The following is a 25,491-nucleotide window of genomic DNA, read 5'->3' on the forward strand; positions in this document are numbered from 1 at the left end:
TATATTTTAGGTATTTTTGTTGTACTAACCATGTTGGTGTTTTATTGTGACTCCATACTGGCACCTGTTTGTGTCTCTACCAAAAAATGTACTGACTATTGGCACTTATTGCTGAAATTTTCTCCAAACTATATCAGTCTGGCCCCAATTTTTCATCTGTCAAAATCTCTGCCACTGTTATGGTAGCAGAACACTGTAAGCTGTTCAACATGCATATGATTTCATGAGTGCTATAATAAGACATGCATGATCAGTTGGTGATCAAAACTGATCCAGAGTGACTCAAAATATGTGAATCTTTAAAGGGAGCCTTTGCTTGTTTAATTTTTGCAGGATATGGCTTGGAGGCAAGTCATTTGCCTTGTCACAGGGCCAAAGGCCAAGGGTCTCATGATAGCTTCCAGTTCCCTCAGCTCCCTTTGTCCTGGTGACCTGTTGGCCTTCACATAAACACAGGAAGTGTAGAAGCAACAGAATTATTCATTTTGGCACACACAAAGACAGTGGCCCCCACATTGTCCTCCTCCAAACAGCAGCATACTGTGGGTAATCAGTCTGATTATTAAGTGCTAATTTATTGCATGGCCAAGAGCTATGTGTTAAATAAACGTGTTGAAGTCAATAAGTGGCGGGGAAATGAAATGATCCCTGATGCAGGATCAGATGGCAACCCAGTACATCCAGTCTAGAGGGGACAGTAGAGTGTAAACAGTCACCACAGGACACAACAGATGTGCTGTATTTGTGTGTGTTTGCGCATATATGGGAGGGAATGAGAGATGTTTTCTCAGTATACATGAAAACTGTATTTACAAATTGAGGCTATGTGTTTTTTAAGGCAAAATAAGCAATAAAGAAGCTGTATTTCTGCTGTAATGAAGTGATGCGTTTTAATTAAATTTTTACTTAATCGGTTCACAGAACTTGTGTCCAAAATACCTCCAGCCTGTCTGTGTTGTTTTGTATTCTTAAGCAAAAATTACAGCTTATGAGTATTCATCAAAGGAGCTGCCATAGATCACATTGGCACCTTGCTGTATGATTGTTCAGAATGGTGGTGAACTGCGCTGTACCAGGATGCAAAAATAAATGGAGAAAATACAGTATGGTGCATTTGTTTTGCTACCCATTACCCATAAGTGCCAAAAATCTTGGAGCTATACACAAATACCAAAGTCGAGCAACCCTGCAAACTAAACTACAAAAAAACGATGAAGACTACTCAAGCCCAGTTAAAAAATGCAAAGTGGATGTCTTCAAATGCCGGCTGCTAAAGACAACCACTGTTCCCTCTGCTGTATTTTCTACCTCAAAAATGGGAATTAAAAGAAAAAAATGGTCATCACTAGCTACCATGTGTATATCACTGTTGTCCGTTAACTTCCAGACTATCCTACATTATAAACTGGTAAGCAGAGCAAGTAATTTGTTGTTGACATTGCCAATTTCCATGGGCCCTGGGTTGTTGTTCTTTGGCACTGGTGGGTTCATTCTGTCTCTCCCTTTTGGTTCTCTCTTCTTCAAACCGCTGCAACTCGTGTGTCTGTTCTGGTTCAGATCAGTTTGGCTGTATGACATTTTGGAAACAAATGCTGCTGCTGGCGTTAGCCGGATTGAATGACTGTAGCTACAGGCTAGTAACAGCAAATGATTGATTTCAGTTGAGAATGTGGTTTGTAAAATGTAAAAATATGTTTTAGACTAGAACTCTATAACAATACTATCACAAAAGTGTTTTATCACCATTTTATCTAATAACAGGGCGTAGTTTTTAGAGGCATTAAATGGTTCAGATGTCTGGCTCCTATTACTATAATGGTACACAATTTTGAATCATTCATTTTTTCTAGAAAGGCGTATTATACAATGCCCCACTGTGAATAATTTTATTTACATCTAAAACATTGGATGATTAAGTAATTTTGCTACATCAGGGGAGTTCCCCTTTCGCTGCAAATTCTTAGTGACATTTTAGACAATGAAAATTGTGAGCTTTCATTACCTTCCTTTGCTTTGTAGGCATCTAGCAGCTTTATTTTCAGATCCGCAGTCAGCTGCTTAGAACAGCTTACAGTTTTTGAGTATTTGTACAAGGTTGAAAAAGTCAGATTATTACTGTCTGGAACTGTCATCAGCTGACAGCTCCTAATGGCAATTCTTGACATGCCTAAACAGTTCTAGCCAGTCAATTAAGGCCTTGCATGTTAATTGTGTTCAGAGACTTTACAACTGCAAGGGTGTCCCAACTTTTGCACATATCTCAATTACTTTACTTTTCTATTTCATAAAGTAATTGTGCATTAATATGGGGGAGGCCTAAACTTTTGCACACAATAGTGAAGTTTACATGGTTGTCATAAAAAAGACTGCAGATGACAGACTGAGGGATGTGTTTGTGATTTTGTTGCCCTGTTTTGAATATTTTTTGCCCAATTACTGCCAAAAGTAACTGCAGTTCATAAAAGCATGCAGACATAGGTCAAGAGCTTTAGTTAATATTTACATCAACCATTAGAAAAACATCAACTAAGTGAATGTGGCCATGGCATGGATGTTGGTGCCAGATGGGTAGTTTTAATATTTTAGAAACTGCTGATCTCCTGGTGTTTTCTCACACAACAGACATGAGAGTTTACACAGAATAGTACAAAACAACAACAACAAAAAATACATCTGGTGAGCAGCAACTATGTGGGTGAGTGTCAGCTCTGTTGAGAGAGGTCAAAGGAGAATGACCAGATTTGTTTAAACTTTGGTGATCAGAAAAACATCTCTAAATGCATGATGTGTTAAACCTTGAAGTGACTGAGATACAACTGTAGGCCACATTAGGTTCCACATCTGTCGGTCCAGAACATCTGAAGCTGCAGTGGGGACAGGATAAACTGGATTGGATAAAACATCTTCTGGACTTGATTTCTGATTTGCCTCGCAGGTGTTGGTGTCAAAATTGTAAACGGCTTGTGTCAACAGCTCAAGCTCTCCTGCTGATGGTAGTAGGGTGTGAGAAATGTTCTTTTGGCATAGTGAGTGTACGTCAGTACCCTCTCCAGTCACCACATTTGAATCCAGTAGAGTACTATGAATAAGTAGCTGACAAATCTGCAGCAAATCTGGTCCATGTTGTCCATGAACAAAAGAATCAACACTTCTGAGAGCAAAGAGGAGTGTCTGAGACCACTAATAGAATTAATTTTCTAATGAATTGGTGTGTATTATGAACGTAGATATGATGTAAATATTTGAATCAAGTACTTTTAATCACTTTTTATTAGTGCATCTCACATGGTGAAAGATCTAGCGGTGCTTTATCTACTGTCAGTTGCCAAAACATTAGCTGGTTATGCATGAAGATCAAAATGCTGTCATGTTTTGAGCATGACCAGTGTGTAGTTTACAGGGTATTTGCCATTCAATAAAACTCCAGCACATCCAAGATGGCCTGCTAATTGGACCCAGATCCCCACTTAGTTGCAGATCCGTCAATTTACCTCCTGTCTTCACACCCAGCCTCCTCTCACTTTTCATCTGCCTTCCACCTGTCACTGTTTCTTTCTTCCCATTCAGTAAGAATGGACTTGGTTAGAGTGTCTCTCTCTCTCTCTCTCTCTCTCTCTCTCTCTCTCTCTCTCTCTCTCACTCTCTCACTCTCACTCTCTCTCTCTCTCTCTCTCTCTCTCTCTCTCTCACTCTCTCTCACACTCTCACACTCTCTCTCTCTCACTCTCTCTCTCTCTCTCTCTCTCGCTCTCTCTCACACACACACACACACACACACACACACACACACACACACACACACACACACACACAGTGTTATTTATGGCATGCGCAGTGCAGAGCAGGGCTCATTTCTAGACTTATCATTGTAATTCATGCTCGGTGGGTATTATCTGCCTGTTCCAGATCCCAAGCAGAGAGCAGCACGCCCATCAGCTTGGCTTTGTCACAGCTAAGAATTAAAGGAGAATAAAGAAAGGAATGACAAGCACTGTGTAGTCAAGAGACGGGATTGAATCTTGTGTGTGCGTATGTTTTGGGGAGGGAGGAGTGAAAGAGATACTGTAAGCAAATGACCCTGTAGTTGCCCCCGGTTTATCACACAATGTCTTTTTTTAAAAAGAAAATGACATAGAGGGCTAGGTTTAGAAAATTCTTATATAGATAGTTACATGATCAGGCCTGAATCATCAAGTTGTACACCCCTGGGCTCAGGTTATCATAAACCCAACAACCAGTGGAGCACTTTCGTATAAAGCATGTGTACATTGACGAGCACAAAATGTACCCTAATGAAGACAAATTAAAATGGGCAGCTGAAATGTATGTAAGAAGCTAAAGCACACCGCCACAGTGGATGAAGAAAAGGTTTATGGACTATTTACATCTTAATTTTGATGACTTTATGTACAGGAGTATAGAGTTACCTGCCAACTATGCTGGCTGACACTTTTAAATTCCGTTTGGCTTTGGAAATGAGAGTTCACTACTTTATCGTGGCATCAGGTCTCCTTTTACAGATCCCCAGGCATATATTTTGCATGTTCTGTAGCATGCATATCCATATTGTGTAGTAGAAGCTAAAGCAGATGTTCAGGAATGATTTTGAGTGTGTCAGGGTTATGATTGGCTGTAACACAACAAAGTTGAAATTCTGTGCTGCTATTAAAGTTCCCATTGTCAAGACAGCTATTTAGAATTTCTCATAATTGTGTGCAGAGCTCCCTAGTGGACTGGATGTCAGATTAAAGCTAAAGTGTCTTAGTAAGGTGTTGGGCCACTATGAGCCACCAGGACAGCGTTAAAGTGCCCTGACATTTTTTTTTGACATCTGTGGAACTGTGCTGAAGGAATGAAACGCCATTCTCCTAAAAACTATTTCCTTGATTAGTGTTTTGGGGGAGAGTCTAATGTATTGATCCAAAACTCAGTTTTTCCATTTTTCGATTGAGTTGAGATCTCCTGACTTTCAAAGCCACATCACAGCATTTGCATAATTTTTATAAACCATTCATCAAACCATTCAGTAACCCCTCATGCCCTGTAGGAGGTCAAGTATTTAGGCCTATACTCTTCTCTTTGTTCCTGTCCATGTTTTCTGCCTTTTGTCCACTTAGTATTGGGATAGGTTCAATCAACCCAGGATGATAAGCAACTCAGATAATATGTGCACGCCACCCACTTGCCAGCTTGTCGAGAGTATGGTGAAAGATGAGTAATCTGACCATATCTTTTGATTTATTCATTTATTTTTCTCAAATTCATGAGCATCACAACCATCCATGGGTCTAAATAGAGATGCAACATTTGACACTGTTTGTAAATAAATCTTCCATTACCAGTCGCTAAGTTTATAAATGTTTAAACAATGAATCTTATCAGGGCTAGCAAGCAAAGTTTATTTATTTAGCGCTTTTTACAACCGGTGTTGTCACAAAGCAGCTTTTCAAAACAATCAGTATTTCAGACAGAAAAAGAAAAGAAAATCCAGGTCCAAGCCTCCATGAAAAGGAAAGAAAAAAGAAAAAGCTCCCTAAGAGCAAGAGGAAGAAACCTTGAGAGGAACCAAGACTCAGAAGGGGAACCCATCCTCCTCTGGTCGACACCGGATAGCAAACATTGTTAGTATAAAGTATTATAGAACAAAACAGGAAAAACAGATGGGGCAGTGGTTATTTTGATTAGTTTATGAATATGCAGTGGCAGCAGCAGCATCTGAGGGTGAGCATTGCGCAGTGTTGTACAGCAAGAAGCTCAATGGTGGTCAAGCAGGTCCAGAAGGCTGGCGAGCAGTGGGCACCCAATCAAGGCAGAAGAGGCAACAGCATCAGACACACAGGATGAGTTGCTATTCAACTCTGCAAAGAAAGGGAAAATACACAGTCAGTTCTGTAATGTGTGACTGATCACAGTTTACAGTATTAACAGAGCAGCAGAGACTCCAGCAGGTCTAGATCTGACAGGGAAGACTAATTACCAAAGGCTTGACTATAAAAGTAAGTTTTTAGTCTAGACTTAAAGACAGGCTGTGTCTGAGTCCCGAACATTAACAGGAAGATTATTCCGAAGCTGAGGGGCTTTGTGTGAGAAGGCTCTCCCCTTAAAGTAACTTTTATTAATTGTAGCTACGAATAGTAGGCCAGCACCTTGTAATCCAAGTAGGAGAAAAGTTCACTCAGGTACTGAGGGGTGAGTCCATTTAGAGCTTTATAAAGTCAGTAATAGAATTTTATGATCAATACAAAATTTAACAGTGTAGGGTTGATAAACCTCTCCTTGGATCACCACCTTATCATGGTGGAGGGGTTTGCGTGCTTGAATGATCTTAGGAGCTATGTTGTCTGGAGCAAAAGCTCCTGGTAGGGTCTCCCATGGCAAACTGGTCCTAGGTGACAGGTCAGACAAAGTGTGATCCATAATAACCCCTATGAAGACACAAAAGCAGGACTTGTGTACCCTGCCCGGAACAGGGTTACCGGGGCCCCACCCTGGAGCCAGGCCTGGGGGAGGGGCTCGCCAGCGAGCGTTTGGTGGCTGGGCATTTACTCATGGTGCCCGGCCGGGCCCAGCCCGAAGGAGTTACATGAGTCCCCCCTCCCATCGACCCACCACCAATGGGAGGGGCAGTAGTAGGGGTTCGGTGCGTTGTGGATCGGGCAGTGTCCGAAGGCGTGGGCCGTTCTGATCCTCGGTTGCTGAAACTGGCTTTTGGAACTTGGAACTTTACCTCACTGGCGGGGAAAGAGCCTGAGTTGGTGCGAGAGGTTGAGAGATACCGGCTAGATATAGTCGGGCTCACCTCAACACACAGCTTGGGCTCTGGGTCCAATCTCCTTGAGAGGGGCTGGACTTTATTCTTTTCTGGAGTTGCCCATGGTGAGAGGCGGCGGGCAGGTGTGGGCTTTCTCATAGCCCCTCGACTCGGTGCCCGTATGTTGGGGTTTTCTCCGGTGGACGAGAGGGTAGCTTCCCTACGCCTTCGGGTTGGGGAACGGGTCCTGACTGTTGTCTGTGCTTATGCACCGAACAGCAGTTCAGAGTACCCAGCCTTCTTAGAGTCCTTGGGAAGGGTGCTTGAAAGTGCTCCTCCTGGAGACTCTATTGTCCTACTGGGGGACTTCAACGCTCACGTGGGCAATGACAGTGAGACCTGGAGGGGTGTGATTGGGAGGAATGGCCTCTCTGATCTGAACCCGAGTGGTGTTCAGTTTTTGGACTTCTGCGCAAACCACAGTTTGTCCATCACGAACACCATGTTTGAACACAAGGATGTTCATAAGTGCACATGGCACCAGGACACCCTAGGCCGCAGTTCAATGATTGACTTTGTAGTCGTGTCATCGGACTTGCGGCCATGTGTTTTGGACACTCGGGTAAAGAGAGGAGCTGAGCTGTCAACTGATCACCACCTGGTGATGAGTTGGATCAGGTGGTGGGGGAAGATGCCGGTCAGACCAGGCAAGCCCAAACGTATAGTGAGGGTTTGCTGGGAACGTCTAGCAGAAGAACCTGTCAGATTGATCTTCAACTCACACCTCCGTCAGAACTTTGACCAGATATCGGGGGAGGTGGGGGACATTGACTCAGAATGGGCCATGTTCCGTTCCTCCATTGCTGAAGCGGCTGACTGTAGCTGTGGCCGTAAGGTAGTTGGTGCCTGTCGGGGCGGTAATCCTCGAACCCGGTGGTGGACACCCCAGGTGAGAGATGCCGTCATGCTGAAGAAGGAGTCCTACCGGGCATGGTTGGCCTGTGGGACACCAGAGGCAGCTGGCAGGTATCGACAGGCCAAGCGATCTGCGGCTTCAATTGTCGCCAAGGCAAAAACCCATGTATGGGAGGAGTTTGGTGAGGCCTTGGAAAGTGACTAAGTCGGCTCCGAAAAGATTCTGGCAAACCGTCAGGCGACTCAGAAGGGGAAAGCAGTGTGCCACTAGCACTGTATATAGTGGAGATGGTGTGCTGCTGACTTCGACTGAAGACGTCATTGGGCGGTGGAAGGAGTACTTTGAGGACCTTCTCAATCCCACCGACACGTTCTCCAGTGAGGAGGCTGAGTCTGGGGACATGGGAATAGGCTTGTCCATTACTGAGGCCGAAGTCGCTAAGGTAGTTAAGAAGCTCCTTGGTGGCAAGGCTCCAGGGGTGGATGAGATCCGCCCTGAGTTCCTCAAGGCTCTGGATGTTGTGGGGCTGTCTTGGCTGACACGCCTTTTCAACATTGCGTGGACATCGGGGGCGGTGCCACTGGATTGGCAGACTGGGGTGGTGGTGCCTCTTTTTAAAAAAGGGGACCGGAGGGTGTGTTCCAACTACAGGGGAATCACACTCCTCAGCCTCCCTGGCAAGGTCTATGCAGGGGTACTGGAGAAGAGAGTCCGGCTTATAGTCGAACCTCGGATCCAGGAGGAGCAGTGCGGGTTCCGCCCTGGTCGTGGAACACTGGACCAACTCTTCACCCTCTCCAGGATTCTGGAGGGTTCATGGGAGTTTGCCCAACCAGTCCACATGTGCTTTGTGGATCTGGAGAAGGCATTCGACTGTGTTCCCCGGGGTATTCTGTGGGAGGTGCTTCGGGAGTACGGGGTACATGGCTCTTTGCTACGAGCCATTCAGGCCCTGTACAAACAAAGCAGGAGTTTGGTTCGCATGGCCGGCAGTAAGTCAGACTCGTTCCCAGTGAGAGTTGGACTTCGTCAGGGCTGCCCTTTGTCACCGATTCTATTCATAATTTTTATGGATAGAATTTCTAGGCGCAGTCAAGGGATGGAGGGTGTCCGGTTTGGTGACCTCAGGGTCACATCGCTGCTGTTTGCAGATGATGTGGTCCTATTGGGGACATCAGGCCGCGAACTTCAGCTTTCGCTGGATCGGTTTGCAGCCGAGTGTGAAGCGGCTGGGATGAGAATCAGTACCTCTAAATCCGAGACCATGGTTCTCAGGCGGAAAAGGGTGGAGAGCCCTCTCTGGGTCGGGGATAGGCTCTTGCCTCAAGTGGAGGAGTTCAAGTATCTCGGGGTCTTGTTCACGAGTGATGGTACAAGGGTGCGGGAGATTGACAGGCGGATTGGTGCTGGGTCAGCAGTGATGCGGGCTCTTTACCGGTCTGTTGTGGTAAAGAAAGAGCTGAGCCATAAGGCAAGGCTCTCGATTTACCGGTCGATCTACGTTCCCACCCTCACCTATGGTCATGAGCTTTGGGTAATGACCGAAAGAATAAGATCGCGAATACAAGCGGCCGAAATGAGTTTCCTCCGCAGGGTGTCTGGACTCTCCCTTAGAGATAGGGTGAGAAGTTCAGTCATCCGGGAGGGACTCGGAGTAGAGCCGCTGCTTCTTCACGTCGAGAGGAGCCAGCTGAGGTGGTTCGGGCATCTGGTTAGGTTGCCTCCTGGACGCCTCCCTCGGGAGGTGTCACAGGCGAGTCCACCTGGGAGGAGACCCCGGGGAAGACCCAGGACACGCTGGCGCGACTATATCGCCCAGCTGGCCTGGGAGCGCCTCGGAATCCCCCTTGGAGAGCTGGTGGAAGTGGCTGGGGAAAGGGAGGTCTGGGCTTCATTGCTTAGGATGCTGCCCCCGCGACCCGAACCCCGGAGAAGCGGAAGATAATGGATGGATGGATGGATGGGTTGATAAAACTGGGCTGCTTTGGTCAAACTTTCTGGTTCTTCTGAGGACTCTGGCTGCAGCGTTCTTGTGTGCTAAATAGTAGTCTAGGATTATTCTTATTGTTTTCTGTGAGAGAGGAGAGGCAGGCTGAGCATGCTGTAGCAAGTGCTCTTCTATAGTCTATAAGGCTGTTCCTACAGGCGGACTGGAACACTTCTAGTTTAGTCAGGCGCCATTTTCGCTCTAGTTGTCTGGCAGTCTGTTTTAAAGCTTGGAAATGATCATTATACCAAGGGGAGAGTTTTTTCTGCCGTACTATTTTACTTTTTAATGGAGCCACACTATCTAGAGTAGACTGAAAAGTATCCTCAAAGAACTTGGTCATAATATCTAATGGTAGGATTAGATGGACAGCTGACAGAAGCTGATAATTGCGGAAGGTTTCTGGTAAAACTACCAGCTGTGGAGGAAGTTTTGGTCCAGTTAACACGATAACATGGTGATGAACGCACATTACCAATAAAGTGAATTTTGTATGAGATTAAGTAATGATCTGAAACATCTGTGAGTCACATGTTACAGTATTTATGCTCATTAAGAAAATGGGTGAGTTAAAAAAAAAAATGCCATGTTGTTTAACACATTTAAATGTAAATATTAAAAAACAAAAGCTGAAATTCTAATCTACAGTTTCATTTTCATCTTTAAATCTCAAGCCCAAAGGTTTTTAGTGAATAGCAAAACCAAAAGAATTGGCCTTGCTAGTCCAATACTTTCAGAGGAGACTGAATAATTATTGTCATAATTTTTAGTGCACATGGGGTAAACGTAAGAAGTGCTCAGTATGTCATTGCTACAGTAATGTTATTAAGTAAAGCTTTTTGAAGTGTTCCTTCCTGTGTCCCGGTTTTGTTACTTACAATTACAGCCATTGAAATTCTGTAGATTTATCACAACCTTCATGCTGGATCTTGTCATTACATACACAGTTAAAAGCACATTTCCAGATGTGACATTAAGATCAGCAAGTCCAAAGTCAACTACCCAGCAGCATTTCCTATAATAGTTTTTTCCTCTAAAAGTTTTTCTTTTTAAGCCAGCTTTTCCTCATCCTTATCGCATGAGTTCCATATGTATGCTGTCACATTGTGCAGTGCTTGGCCTGGTCAGACATGAGCTTCAGCTGAGGCTCGATTACCTTCCACCAGCCTATTAATTAAATGTGTGAAACATTCTGCAGTTAACCTGATTATGAGAAATGATTCCAAACCACATGTTCATTTCATTGATGCCCAATTTGCACAGTAGGAGTGGAAACCACTGCAGAATAGCAAATTGCTTTTTTGCACAGTTTCTAGTTCAGCATGGTATTTAGGTGGCTAAGCAAAGTATATTATGCATTGTAGTACTGCAAAATGTTCTTGTTGATGGTTTGTATATAAAATGGCCTTTTAATTCATTGGAACTGTAGGTAGGTGTCACAGAAATGTGCACTCATTCTGCACTCGATATTTTAAATAGATTTTAAATGGTTAACTCCTCTTCTGTGGCTTATTATGATTACATACAGATGTCAAATTTCTCAAATGTATTACTATAAAACATTCTCATTTTTCCACTTAAAAGTGGAAAATCCAGTATCCTTAGTATTTACATAAAATTTATGTTATTTTTGTATGTCACAAATAAACTTGAACCTGTCACAGCCCAATACACTAATATGCTAGTGAAATGTTATGACGTGGCAGGCTACAACCAACAACAGGTTTACCAGGGTTTAAAAAATGGGAGGCAAGAGGGTGTTTGCAGTTTCCAAAATCTTCACATTTTTTTTTTTTTTTTTACACAATTCAAAAACATACAATCGAAAAGTCGTACATAAAGATGCACAGTCAGTAAATAAAATCAGTTACACAAGGTCTTTTGTAGCAGAGAAAGTATGTTGACCAAGTGCACACTCGGTTCTGCATGAAATTTCAAAACTGCTTTCTTCACAGCTGTCAGAGAAGCCATTACAATTTTCTTTTGTCTGGGTTTCAAGTTAATTATTGAAATGTCTCTGAGCAGAAATAAAGCTGTATATAAGGACAGGTGTACTAAAAAAATTCACATTCTTAATGAGTGTTAAAATTTGAAGTGCTATTTTAGTAGTTTAACATTTATATTACAACAAAATAACTTAAGAATGGTTGTTTTGTTTATGATTTAAATTGTTTAGGGACTATAGGGGCCCTTACAGGAAAACTGTAAAAATGTAGTTGATCAAACTAAGACCATATTCAGATTTTGTTACTATAGTTTTACATTAGCCTCATAGCTCCAGTGTAAAACAGACACATAGAGGCTGAAAGACTACATTTGGGGTAAGGGGAAATATTTGTGCCAAAGATGAATGGTTTAGTGGGTTTGCCATGCAGTGAAACACCTTTTCTGTGTAACTCTTTGGTTTTTTTTTTTTTTTCTTCAATAAAATGATCTGTGTTTGTCTCTTGTTTTCACTCACTCCTTTACCCCTTTCAGCCTGCCGCAGAAATGGATGTTTGGGTAAGCATGGCCTTGCTGTCGCTCACTCATGCTCTCTCTCCTCACTCGTCACATTTTCTTTTGGTGTTTTTGCTTTTATGCATTAAGCTCTCGTAGTGAGCATGCAAAACGTGTTGCAGTCCATCATGGCAGTTTCAGAGCCACCCGGCTAGAAAATTGCATATGATGTGCGTGCTGATAGAGGAGATTCGCGGCATGCTGCAGATAGAAGGCAGAGGAGAAGGAGGTGATTACACCAGCCCGTAATTCCGGGTTGTGCTTTGTTGCGTTCTCTTGTTTGGCTGATACGCTACATGCACCGCTCTGTCGGTCAGCACCATGGGGTGCCTTCTCTGTGTAAGCATGCATGTGTGTGTAAATATATGTTCCTGCTGACTTTAGTGTGGCTCATATGTAGATATGCAGAATAAGCAGCTAATTGCAGAGGAAGGAAGAGTGGATGGAGCCTGTGTGATTGCTCAGCTGTGGATTTGTTTTCTTCTTTGCCAACCTATTAGACCTCGTGTCTGTTTTTGTACTTAGTCTCAGAGTTCCTCAGCTAATTTGTGCACCCATGTGTATGAAAAGAAGCATTTGTACTTAATTATGGAAATTACTACTGTTGCTGTGCGTCTCTGTGTATCTGCACAGGCGTGTAAATAAATACTGTGTTTACTTTAACCTGGACCATTTACAGTAGTTTCAGGGACACTCCCTATTGTGCATGCCACATCAGTGTGAGAGTTGGGATACATGGTATGAGAAAATCATGGTTATTACTCTGAATCTGCTCAGAAGTGGAAGCCCATGCACTGCTTGCTTTTGCATGGTCCATTTATATTTACGAAAAAAAATATATATGTGCACAAAAAAAGACTTATTTTAACCGTCAAAATGGTAAGTGTTTACCACAGACACCATTTACTTCTAGGCTTTCAACGGATTTATCTGATATATTCTCCACTCCAACGTCATATATTCTCTTGGGACACAAAGTTTGCATCTGCTGTATTTCTCTCAATTTGCTTCCTTTGGAACATGCCCATGTTGTAGATCTTCCTTGTTCTCTTGCTAGGTCTGAAAACTTTGGCACCAGATGTCCATATTCCAGTTTTTGAGACTTGTCAGCATAGCTGAATTAAGAGGTTTTGCCTGTTGTTCAGACGGAAATTTCTAGTTGCTTTGATGCTCACTAAAAAAGCAACGCTATTAATGCTGCTCTGAGCATTCTCTAGGTTGGCGTCATCTACTTACTCCTTTTAAACACCAAGTAAATGAATTTGAAAAGAGCTGTTTAGAGTTGGGATGCACAGTGATGTTGGATATTTGTGTTGGTAGATACTTGCTTGAGAAATATCAGCATCAGACATGTTTATGTTCAATCAATATTTCAAAAAATGTTTGAAGGATTTATTTATTGTGCTTCAGATAAGCAGTGTGATGTGAAGTTGGGTTACTTTCCAATAAAAGATGGTTCTTCAAGGGGTCTTTTATATAGAACCGGTTTAAATAGAACCATGAGCACTCATAGAGATATTGGGATGTTTAAAGCATTCTTTTCATTGTGAAATGATCCTGCAGATTAATGACGAGTGTATTGTATGGGATGTACATGTAACCTTTTTGAAAAGGGTTTTATAGAAAGGGTACTTCATTTGTTAGGAGCATGGTGTTGTAACAATAGAACACCCTTTGGTGCTGTATAAGACGCTTTTTAAAGATGTTCTATGTAGAACTATATACAACTTAATCTTGATCAGTCTGAGGAACCACCTCATGACGCAAAGACCCATGCAAATGGTTCTTTGAGTGTTCATGATTTTATATAGAGCCATCATCTTCACTAAAGAAGCATTAAAGAACCATCTTTTTGTGAGTGCACTGTGCTAAAATGTTTGAATTTAATTTATTTTAATGCAGTTTTAATCTTATAGAAATGTATAATATAAACATTTCTCTGTCAGGCTGGGTAGATGTGCCAATTATTATATTTTATAAATGCTGACATACTGGCATTTTTATCGACTTTGACAGATATGTATCAGCATCAGGCAAGAATTCCCATATCAATGCATCTGACGTGAATCACATTTAATTAATTATTTTTTCATTAACTGTGATTTTTACATTTTTTTATTTTTTTAACTGTTGTGCAGGGTAAGCAGCTGGAGAAGAAGGAGGCCGAGCTGAAAGCACTGGATGCATTCTACAGGGAGCAGATTGCACAGCTAGAGAAGAGGGTTAGTGAATGTTCTTATTCGTTCTCTCGTTTCTCTCTCTCTCTCTCTCTCTCTCTCTCTCTCTCCTTTTCTCACACAACATTCAGATATTTAAATACTTTTACACATACAATGATTACTCACAAATACACTATATGTCCCAAAGTAGGCTAGTGAATTCAGCTACTTTAAGGTGCACCCATTGGTGACGCACATTCAGTTATGCACAAACATACCTTCTATAATCTCCAAAGAAAAGCAGTGGTTATAGAATGAGATGTTCTGTTGTCGTTATTGCCAATGCCTAGTGTCAGCTAGAAGGATGTATACCTTTCTGACATGGGACTGTGGAGCAGTGGAGCTGCATTCTCTGGAGTGATGGAAACAGTGGTGGTGCCCGAATTTCTTTACTGGGGTGCTACAAAAATAGGGAAGCTATACCTATGGCTATTGCAGTGACAGTATTTGAATGGGGTCGGGGGTGCCACCTTAAAGAGAGTTCCACCTTAAATTCTGTGCTACCTTAAATTCAGTGCTATATTAATTGCAGTTCCACCTTCATTTTTGTGCCACCTTAATTTTAGTGCTACCTTAAAGAGAGTTCCACCTTAAATCCTGTGCCACCTTAAATTTAGTGCTGTTAATTGCAGTTCCATCTTGAATTTAGCGTTAAATTCACTGCCACCTTAAATTCAGTGCTAACATAAATATACACACGTGGACAAAATTGTTGGTACCCCTCGATTAATGAAAGAAAAACCCACAATAGTAACAAGAATAACTTTAATTTGACAAAAGTAATAATAAAAAAAATTCTATGAAAATGAACAAATGAAAGTCAGATATTGCTTTTCAACCATGCTTCAACAGAATTATTTAAAAAAATAAACTCATGAAATAGGCCTGGACAGAAATGATGGTACCCTTAATTTAATATTTTGTTGCACAACCTTTTGAGGCAATCACTGCAATCAAACGATTCCTGTATCTGTCAGTGAGACTTCTGCACCTCTCAGCAGGTATTTTGGCCAACTCCTCATGAGCAAACTGCTCCAGTTGTCTCAGGTTTGAAGGGTGCCTTTTCCAGACGGCATGTTTCAGCTCCTTCCAAAGATGCTCAATAGGATTTAGGTCAGGGCTCATAGAAGGCCACTTCAGAATAGTCCAGTGTTTTCTTCTTAACCATTCTTGGGTGTTTTTAAATGTGTGTTTTGGGTCATTATCCTGTTGCAAGACCCATGACCTGCGACTGAGACCAAGCTTTCTGACACTAGGCAGCACATTTCTCTCTAGAATTCCTTGGTAGTCTTGAGATTTCATTGTACCCTGCACAGATTCAAGACACCCTGTGCCAGATGCAGCAAAGCAGCCCCAGACCATAACAGAGCCTCCTCCATGTTTCACAGTAGGGACAGTGTTCTTTTCTTGATATGCTTCATTTTCCCGTCTATGAACATAGAGCTGATGTGCCTTGCCAAAAAGTTCCATTTTTGTCTCATCTGTCCATAGGACATTCTCCCAGAAGCTTTGTGGCTTGTCAACATGTAGTTTGGCAAATTCCAGTCTGGCTTTTTTATGTTTTGTTTTCAACAATGGTGTCCTCCTTGGTCGTCTCCCATTAAGTCCACTTTGGCTCAAACATCGACAGATGGTACGATCTGACACTGATGTTCCTTGAGCTTGAAGTTCACCTTTAATCTCTTTAGAAGTTGTTCTTGGCTCTTTTGTTACCATTCATATTATCCGTCTTTTTGATTTGTCATCAATTTTCCTCCTGCGTCCACGTCCAGGGAGGTTGGCTACAGTCCCATGGATCTTAAATTTCTGAATAATATATTCAACTGTAGTCACAGGAACATCAAGCTGCTTGGAGATGGTCTTATAACCTTTACCTTTAACATGCTTGTCTATAATTTTCTTTCTAATGTCCTGAGACAACTCTTTCCTTTGCTTCCTCTGGTCCATATTGAGTGTGGTACACACCTTGTCACCAAACAGTACAGTGACTACCTATAGCCCTATATATAGGCCCACTGACTGATTACAAGATTGTAGACACCTGTGATGCTAATTAGTGAACACACCTTGATTTAACGTGTCTGTTTGGTCACATTTTTCAGGGGTACCATCATTACCAGGCCTGTTTCATGAGTTTATTTTTTTAAATAATTCTGATGAAGCATGTTTGAAAAGCAATATCTGACTTTCATTTGTTCATTTTCATAGAATTTTTATTTATTATTATTACCTTTGTCAAATTAAAGTTATTTTTGTTACTCTTGTGGGTTTTTCTTTCATTAATCGAGGGGTACCAACAATTTTGTCCACGTGTGTAGTTCCACCTTAATTCCAGTGCCAGTATAAACTCAGTGCTACCTTAACAGCAGATCCACCTTAAATTTAGTGCTACCTAAGTGCAATTCCACCTTAAAAGCAGTTCAGTCTTCAAAAAAAAGAATTATTTGTGCTGATACTGCTGTAAGTTTTAGGCTGCATTGCTGCATTAGGCTGTGAGCATGTGAGTCTGTGTTTGAGAGATGTACATTGTGACATCACTTGTGGCAGTTAATTTTAATGTCCTGAACATTCCGTCCATTCATTTTCTAAGGGAAAAAAATTATCGTTTTTGAACCATAATTTTCTGAAAACTGTATGTCGGGTTGCTTAGAAAAACACAAGCACACTCTCTTATGATCCTGCAAAGTTTTGTGGTTCTTAGCTTGAAAACTGTGGGAAGAGAAACATTTTATATTTTGAGTGTTGAGTAATAAGAAGAAGATTACGAAGAACACCAAGTTGGCTTTTTCAAGCCAACTTAATAAATAAGGTTCTATTCATCAAAACATTCTACATGGGTATTATTGTACTTCAGCTAAGTAAATAGAATTCGAAAAACATGAACATGGACAATGAGTGCACATTGTGGCCGAAATAAATTTGGAAATGTTGTGCTGCATCTTTTCACATATGTACATCTGATTCTGAGAGCTGAAATAATGTTATTCTGTTGCTAATTATTTCAGCATGTATTTGAGGCCCATGCTGCCATCTTTACACTTTGTTATAATACCACTGACAGTTGACTGTGGAATATTTTGTAGCAAAGAAAATTCACAACTGGACTTGTTGCACACATGGCATCTTATCACAGTACCATGCTGGAATTCACTGAGCTCCTGAGAACGACCCATTTTTTCACACGTTTGTAGAAGCCGTCTGCATACCTAGGTGCTTGGTTTTATACACCTGTGGCTATGGAAGTGATTGAAACACCTGAATTCAATTATTTGGATGGGTGAGTGAATACTCTTGGAAATATAATGTATGTAACCAGCCACACTTCTGATATCTCATACTGGAATTTGTCATTTTCATAAGGAAGATGAGCGCATTTTGCGTTTTATCATGGACATAACATACAAACTTGTGCGAAAGGTTTAGCACCTTAAGCCTTAGTTTATGTATATAATTTTATACTGTATTTTGTACTGTATAAGGTTCATGTTCTGATGATGGTTTGCTCATACCTCAAAGAATAAATGCTACGATCACTTACAGGTTGAACCCTCTAGTTTGTTCAGCATGATTTCTGCTCACTGCATGGATTCCAAAATGCCACTCTCCAGCACCAGAGCAATTTTTTATGCTTTTTATGTTGTTGCTTGGCTTTTTAAGACATTTCATCAAATATAATTTTAACTGCTGGTCCCTGACATTTTAGACAAATAAAAGGGATGATGCTGAGCTACAAAGTCCATCCATACACAACACAAAAATGTAAAGACTACTGGCTAGATGCTTGAGAACACATGTTTGAATCACAGAAAATGAATGTGATTTCCAAAGCCTTTCCACTGAAAATCATCTGTTTGGAATTAACATGTTTCCATAACTAGGGACGGTAACATATGCACAGTTTAGAAGTTTGACAGTAATTTTTGAAAGAATTTTGGCAGTATTGTAGTTTAGCATTACTTTGATGTGATACCCCATTAATTTTCAATGAAAATTACACTTGCAGCTGTACACTGAATGTTTGTTAAACACTTGTAAAAAAAATGAGGGGCTTGGTAGAGAGAAATGAATTATTTTGCTGCATTTTAATTAGCTAATCTAGCCAGTTATAACATGTAAAAAATAAATAATGTTGCTATCGTTACCTGCACGGACATGGAAATAATTAGTATTGTAATGATTGCCTTCAACTTGGAACTGTTATTCTTGTTCTAACTGCAACTTGGTGCAGGTAAAGTTAAACCTATTTGCTTACTTTTACTTTCCAGTGATCGGTGATGCACACATGGGATGTGTGCCAAAGTCATTTCCCAAGTCCTACCTTCAGCCATCTGTCCCTTGCTAATGACTGGACAAAAATCATTATGGCCATTATGCCCCTAAAGAGGGAATCTGAAGTGCATTTCCTCCATCAGATGGGCTGCACTGCACTACGTTCTGCTATTTGCTAGTTTCATGCCTTGATTGACCCCGTTGGTGTTAAAAAAAAAAAAAAAAAAAAAAATGAATAAGGTTATATTCAAATGGAAAGGGCTTGCTCTGCACTGTGAGGTGCAATGGTGCAGAAAGTACTTTAGGCAAAGCCTCAAAGCCATTTAGCTATTGGCAAATGAAGTCGGCGTCGTTCTCCAAGATTTGCGATTTTCAGTCACTCTCCTTTTTTTTTTTCCTCTGCCGTTTTCTCTCTCTCTCTCTCTCTCTCTTTCTTTCTCTCTCTCTCTCTCTCTCTCTCTCTCTCTCTCTCTCTCTCTCTCTCTCTCTCTCTCTCTCTCTCTCTCAGGTCTTATCGACAGAATGCAGCAGGCAAATGGCGAGATTTGCTTTTTACCACTTCCTCTTGGCATGCTGTCATATATAGAGCTGCCATATTATTGCAGCTATACCAAAAGGAAGGGAGCAACTGGGCTTTCTTTTGATTATTTTGGGCAACTTCCTTAATTTCCCAGAATGCCAAGAAGCATTTGTTGAAACACAGTTTAAGAAATTTGAAAAGGCCATAGACAGCTCATTTGTATTTTGTTTCTAACATAATTATGGAAGACCTTTAGTAACAGGGCAACAATCAACCTAATTGGCTAGATCTTTCAAATCAGCTATTGGAAGTACATCAATCATTGATCAGGTGAAATTGTGAGGAATAGTGCATGAATTGCACATTAAATGAGATCTGAACTTCATCCAAGTCATAATAATAGTCAATCCTGTTTAGCAAGCACATTTGACATGATTGTATTTGTATTGAACAAATAGTTTAAACAAACAAGATAATTAATGTAAAACACATGAATTTGCAGCACACTGACCTCTACCAAAAAGATTAATCAGAGGTTCTCAGCTGTAACATTGTATAAAAGTTTAATGGAGGAAACCAGAGTGCTTTCAAATGTTTAAAATAATAATAATAATAATAATAATAATAATAATAATAATAACAATAATAATGTCTTAAGCTTACAAGAAGGTCTCCAGAATATGTGATGTATGGTAAAGGTAGTATAATTTATGAAGAGGCTTTATTGCGTCAGGACCTGGATGGCTTGATGTCATTCCAAGTGGATTCCAAGTTGTGCCTGGAAATTCTACAGCAGAATGTCAGGGCACTATCTAGCGCAAGAGTTTGTGTCATGAAACAACAACTAAACCCTGGGGTAAATAAAGAAGGCAACTCCATCCATCCATCCATTTTCTAAGCTGCAAGCTGCTTCTCCCTCAGGGTCGTGGGGAGAAGGCAACTCAAACAGAAAAAAAAAAAAATATATATATATATATATATCATTTTTGAAATTATTTTACTGCAATCTGAAGCAGTCCATTCAAGTGAGACCTCTCAAAAATAGGCATGAATTTAAGCATGAAGAAATAGCAACATTATATTTACATTTACAGCATTTAGCAGACGCTCTTATCCAGAGCAACTTACAAGAAGTGCTTTGTCAATCTAGAGAAAGTATCTTTGCTAGTTACCAATAGTTTAGAGAAAAAGACAGTCCTGAGCTCAGATACTGCTAGAAACAAAATGTCACTGCAGACACCAAGAGAAAAAGAACCAGAGTTGAACACAGAACTCTGTGCCATTACTAAACATACACAAACATGTACATTACTAAACTTTAGCATTTTCAATATTTAAATAACAATATTTAGTTTTTTTCATTTGATGAGTTGGAAAAAAGAACCTGTGATGTCAACTATACAAAATACCATCAGAAACTAGTAAAACAAAATTCAGTTGTTCAGTGTTATGTCTAGTCCTGACCATATTCACAATATGCTCAGAAAAGAACATAATTTATCTACAATAACTATAAATAACATCTCATTGAGTTTTGAATAGATTACAAGCCAAAACACTTAATAGCAGCCTAAAGTTTCCAGCAAAGGAGATCCAAAAGTTACTAAATGTAAGGACTTGCATACTTCCTGATGGTTTAAACCCTTTCTTTGAAAAATATGTGCTGTGAAATACTGTGCATTGTTTCACATCTAAATCTTCTAATTTAAATGAAGATCAGTACATAATAACTGAATGTCACATTTTAGAGGCGATTCATGTACAAAATCAGATAATCTGAAGTGTTCACAAACTGTTTCTCACAACTGTAAATGTGTTCAAGGCAAGACATGAATGCCTGTAGCCTACTGGCTCTGGCTTTGTACGATTTTCTCTTAATCATTGCTTTCAGTGGATAATCTCCTCTTTTATTCTCTGGCCGTAAAATCTAACATTAATTGAGACAACAGATATTTGTGCTCTCTCCAACCATCCTTTCACTTGCAACACAAAAGTTCCCAAGCCACCTTGACAGCCTTAGGGGGATAATGCTTCTTTATTTGATACACCCCCCCACCCCTTTCAGCTTCTTTCCCATTGTTCATTTGAGCTGTATTAAGAGGGTTGCTCACTCACTGGGTTGAAGAATTGCTTTTTTGTTTGTTCATTTTGGACTCAATGATTTCAGTCAGTGTTTGGTTACATGGTCCATAACGATGTGAAAACAAAGGATCGTGAAAAGAAATATTAACAGCAGAATGGACTTCATGGTGGCTTTGCTGGGCTCACAATTTAATGCTTGTGTTTTTGTTACCATGTAGTTCAAAATAAGCCTCTCATATGTCATCATGCAGTAAATTTACAATCTAGTTTTATGCAGACTTCTTGCACTTTTCAGCTGTGCTTCAGATTGTGCTTCATGACTGTTACAAACCAATCTCCATTTTGTTTGTAGTAGTAGGCCTTTCCAATATTTCTTCTGTGTTTTAGTGGTGCTGGACCATGGATGGGAGGAAGTGCATATACTTTATGATTTACTTTAAAATGAAAGCTAATAGAATACATTAATTGGTCCCCACAAGTTTTATTCATATTTACCACATTGGTTTTAGGTCCATTTATTGTCTCTTTGTAACATCCTAGCATGGACTGATAAGAGCTGAAATGGTTAAACCGAATATATGCCACAGGGATTGCTCTAGGGCATAAGGGGGTGGTCTGCATTGTCAGTTGCCTCTATTGGCTCAGGGCAGGCACAGGCTGTGAGGATTAACAGCGACCGAGTGCTAATTATTGTGTGATCATCATAAATAAACATTTCACTTTGGGAGATCCCCCACACTGGACCAGCTCACTGATTTCTGATAGCAAATGGGCTCAACCTAGTGTGTCAGATGCTTCACTATTTATATTTTCCTCATTACAAGAAATTGCCATTTGCTAAAGGGATCAGTGGCTGGCAGTAGAAGGCATACAGTGTGTTTGCAGTCAGGCTTTGGTTGTGGTGTGACAGTCGGGCTATGGGATAGGGATAATGCAGCCGGTTGGCATGTCTGTTTGAAATGTTGTCACTTCACAGGAACAAGGATAGGTATGACAGCCTCCTAGAGGAATGGCTTCTTACTCCTGCCACTAGCAGTAGCATCGATGGCAGGCGCGGCCGAAGTCATCTATCTCAGGTGTACAGGTACCAGAGGCTTTTGTGAGAATGCTTTTGGCGCTGTTGGTGGGAACCTTCTTTTATCACACCAGGCATAGCTTTTTGTTCTTTGAAAGTGTTGCACATAATCGGCTCACTTCGTCAAATACTCCTGAAGACTGCAAGTTAGGGCCTTGAAAAGCATCAGTGGTAAACAGCTGCATCCTGCCGTCACTGTTTTGAATTAGCTCTGGCACACACTAATCCCTCTAAAGCTTTCTGCTGGCTCTCCACACATTTCTGCACGCCCCTCTCCTGCTTCCACACTCTCAAGACAAGCCCCCCCTTTTTCCTCCATTTTAGCCCTCCTCCCTGCTCTCCCTTGTCACTGGTGCAAAACACTTTGAAGCACTTGAGCGTGGGTACGAGATAATAATCCTCCTAAAATCCTGACAGCAAAGCTGACATGATGTCAGTGGGGGCCCTCTTTCTGAAAATTTCCTAACCAGCTCAGGCAGACTTCACCTGGACTGAGAGGAGAGGAGCAGTGGCAGCTTTAGCTCTTGCCGGCCTGGGGCTTGCTTGCCGACTCCAGCAAATCACAATTTCATTTACTTCAAAGCTTTAGGGGGAAACGAATCGCATTTTAATTGTATTTTTTTTTTCTTCCAAGAGGATTATTAATTTCGAATGCGTGCTCATGTCAGGGCCTACAGGGCTGTAATACCTCACTTGCTCTTTATCTACAAGGCCAGTGCCAGTTAGCAAGGAGGTGGGCCATGCTGGAAAGCCCATTTTTAAATTTTTTTGCTGTGTTGCAGTTCAGTATGGAAATCTTAAATCTTAAAAAAACTGTGATGCATCAAAAAAATCTACTCAAAATATATGAGCAAATAATATGCAAATTATTTACAAGATGGGCATTATTTGCAGCAAAAGATGACTGAGTATAATTTTATTACAAAGAAGATACACTATATTGTACGCCCTCTGAAACACTAATTTGTGCAGTTCATATATATATATAATATAAAAAATATTAGGGCTGTCAAACGATTAAAAAATGTAATTGCGATTAATCTCAGAATTTCATATAGTTAATCATGATTAAGCGCTTTTTAAAAATCTGTGTAAATGTTATAGAAAATAAGGATTTTTAAGTGAAATGTTAATTAAAATGGTGAACACATTTTACGCTAAATGTACTTATGTTCAAAACTGCTGGGACAAGAGAAAACTGTAAGGGAGTTTTATTCACTCACAAACTAGGCAGTAATACTGAACCTACAAAACACAAAATTGGATTTGTAATAGATTAGGGAGCTGTAGTCTCAAATGTAAGACATACTGCTGTGTCTCAGTTCAGATATGTGTAACAAAAGAAAATAAAAACTCAATAAAACTTCAATTGTGCTGAAGTTGTATTCAGTCACAGCCTATAGGACTTCACAGTACTTTACAAAAATAAATTACACAAAGTTGGAGTTCATTAAAGACTAGTGTCATACCAGTAAACAGTATGTAAACGTAGCTAGTGAGTAGACGCCACCTGGAAACTCATCTCACGCTGACTGGACATCACGTGATCTTCGCTGTCATATTAACACTCACTCTAAGCGCTACTCCACGCATGCACGTCATATTGCATCAGATTACTTTACGGATTATCGGAGCGTGTAAACGAAGATTTTCATCAGATTGTTGAATAGAGTGAGCATAAACACCTCAGTCTTTATCTGTAATCCGATTGTATTCAAAAATCTTTGCATGTAAACACAGGCACTTACTCCTCTACTCTTAATGAGAGACGATCAAGTCTCAACATGAACTACGGATGACTTGCAGGGCCAAATAGAATTTGCGTTAACTGCACTATTTTTTGCATATATATATATATATGTTTTTATATATATATATATATATATATATATATATATATATATATATATATATATATATATATACATACATACATACATACATACATACATATAATATAATATAAAATATTTTTTTATGTATAATTAAGTGCTAAGTAAACACTGATTACCTTTACTCATGGCTCATGTAGAAAGGTTCCCATTTTGGGTAAACGCTGCAATCTCAAGATGTGAACTTTTCTCCTAAGAGATCACAAACAAGCAGACAAGTTAAATAAGGCTATTGCTGCTATTTTGGACTTAAAGGCAAATCTCAGCACTTATCTCAGCAGATGTTGCCATTTACTAGCCATAAGTAAAGGTAATAAATAATGGGCAGTCTCTTACCATGCCTTGAGTTGAAAGAGGCAAACGCAAAAGTGTTAATTGGTTTGTAGTACTTAGTATTTGATCTTTGATTGGAAGGAGTTTTTGGTAGATAGTGCAGTGCATGTGCTACAGAATGCATCCTCTACTTTAGAGATTTTAAATGGACGTTAGTAAATGTTGCTGTGTAGATTTTGACTTCAGGTTGGTTTAGACATTAGTCATGGCTCATCACTCCCTTGCCCTCAAAGAAGCTCAAAGACCCTTTGGAGTGAAGCAGTGGTGCACAATTCAGATTGAGCCATTGATTGTTTAGGACCTGGTAGCTGTATTTGAAATATGACCAGTGGAGGAGGAGAGTGTTAAACCACAGTAGAACCAAGGCGTACCAGGTGCCAGCTGGATGATTATAGTTGGCAAATCCGTTAATGCTGCATTTAAAGAAGAACGGCTGGTTGGAGCTGATGCATTCAGGAACGTGTGAGGAGTTTCCGTTTTGCTAACCTCTGTCTTTCTCCAGTGTGCTTGCATTTAGAGCCACTTGTTTGCTGAGTTTAACCACACTTTTCCATTGTCCACTGCTTGAATAGCAAACATGATGAGGTCTGAAACTGATTGTTTTGAAGATGAGATGGAAAATAAAGCATGATGTGTAATAAGGCTTACAAAACCTCCCAGAGCCCTCCAAAAATGATCACCCAGATTTTTGTGCTACTGTCCTTACATTCAGCTGATACCATTTGCCATGTTTTCAGTTAAACAGGAAAAGTTTCTGACAAGCCATAAGCTGCCTGGTGGTGTGGGAGATCTGCGGTTGTTAAGGGTTAATTTTGTATTACAATATTGTATGAATACCAGTGGTGAAAACTATCTGGAACAATGCAGTCAACAACAACAACTTATTATTATTATTGTCAGAATTATTATTGTCAGAATTATTATTGTCATAATAATAACAACAATAAT

The 25,491-nt window shown here is 40.5% G+C and overlaps 1 protein-coding gene across 3 annotated transcripts in view; it reads left to right on the plus strand.

Moving 5' to 3' along the window:
* The window catches only part of chchd6a (coiled-coil-helix-coiled-coil-helix domain containing 6a), a 99,563-nt gene that overhangs the window by 14,788 nt on the left and 59,284 nt on the right, over nt 1-25,491 (plus strand). For 2 of the 3 annotated variants that reach the window (XM_017694164.2, XM_037541122.1), the window contains exons 5-6: nt 12,133-12,156; nt 14,292-14,375. In XM_017694164.2, coding sequence (XP_017549653.1) covers nt 12,133-12,156; nt 14,292-14,375 — 108 coding nt within the window. The remainder of the gene's footprint in view (nt 1-12,132; nt 12,157-14,291; nt 14,376-25,491) is intronic. The other variant, XM_037541121.1, reaches the window with a different exon arrangement.

This window comes from Pygocentrus nattereri, chromosome 9, assembly GCF_015220715.1.
Source record: "Pygocentrus nattereri isolate fPygNat1 chromosome 9, fPygNat1.pri, whole genome shotgun sequence".
NCBI lineage: Eukaryota > Metazoa > Chordata > Actinopteri > Characiformes > Serrasalmidae > Pygocentrus > Pygocentrus nattereri.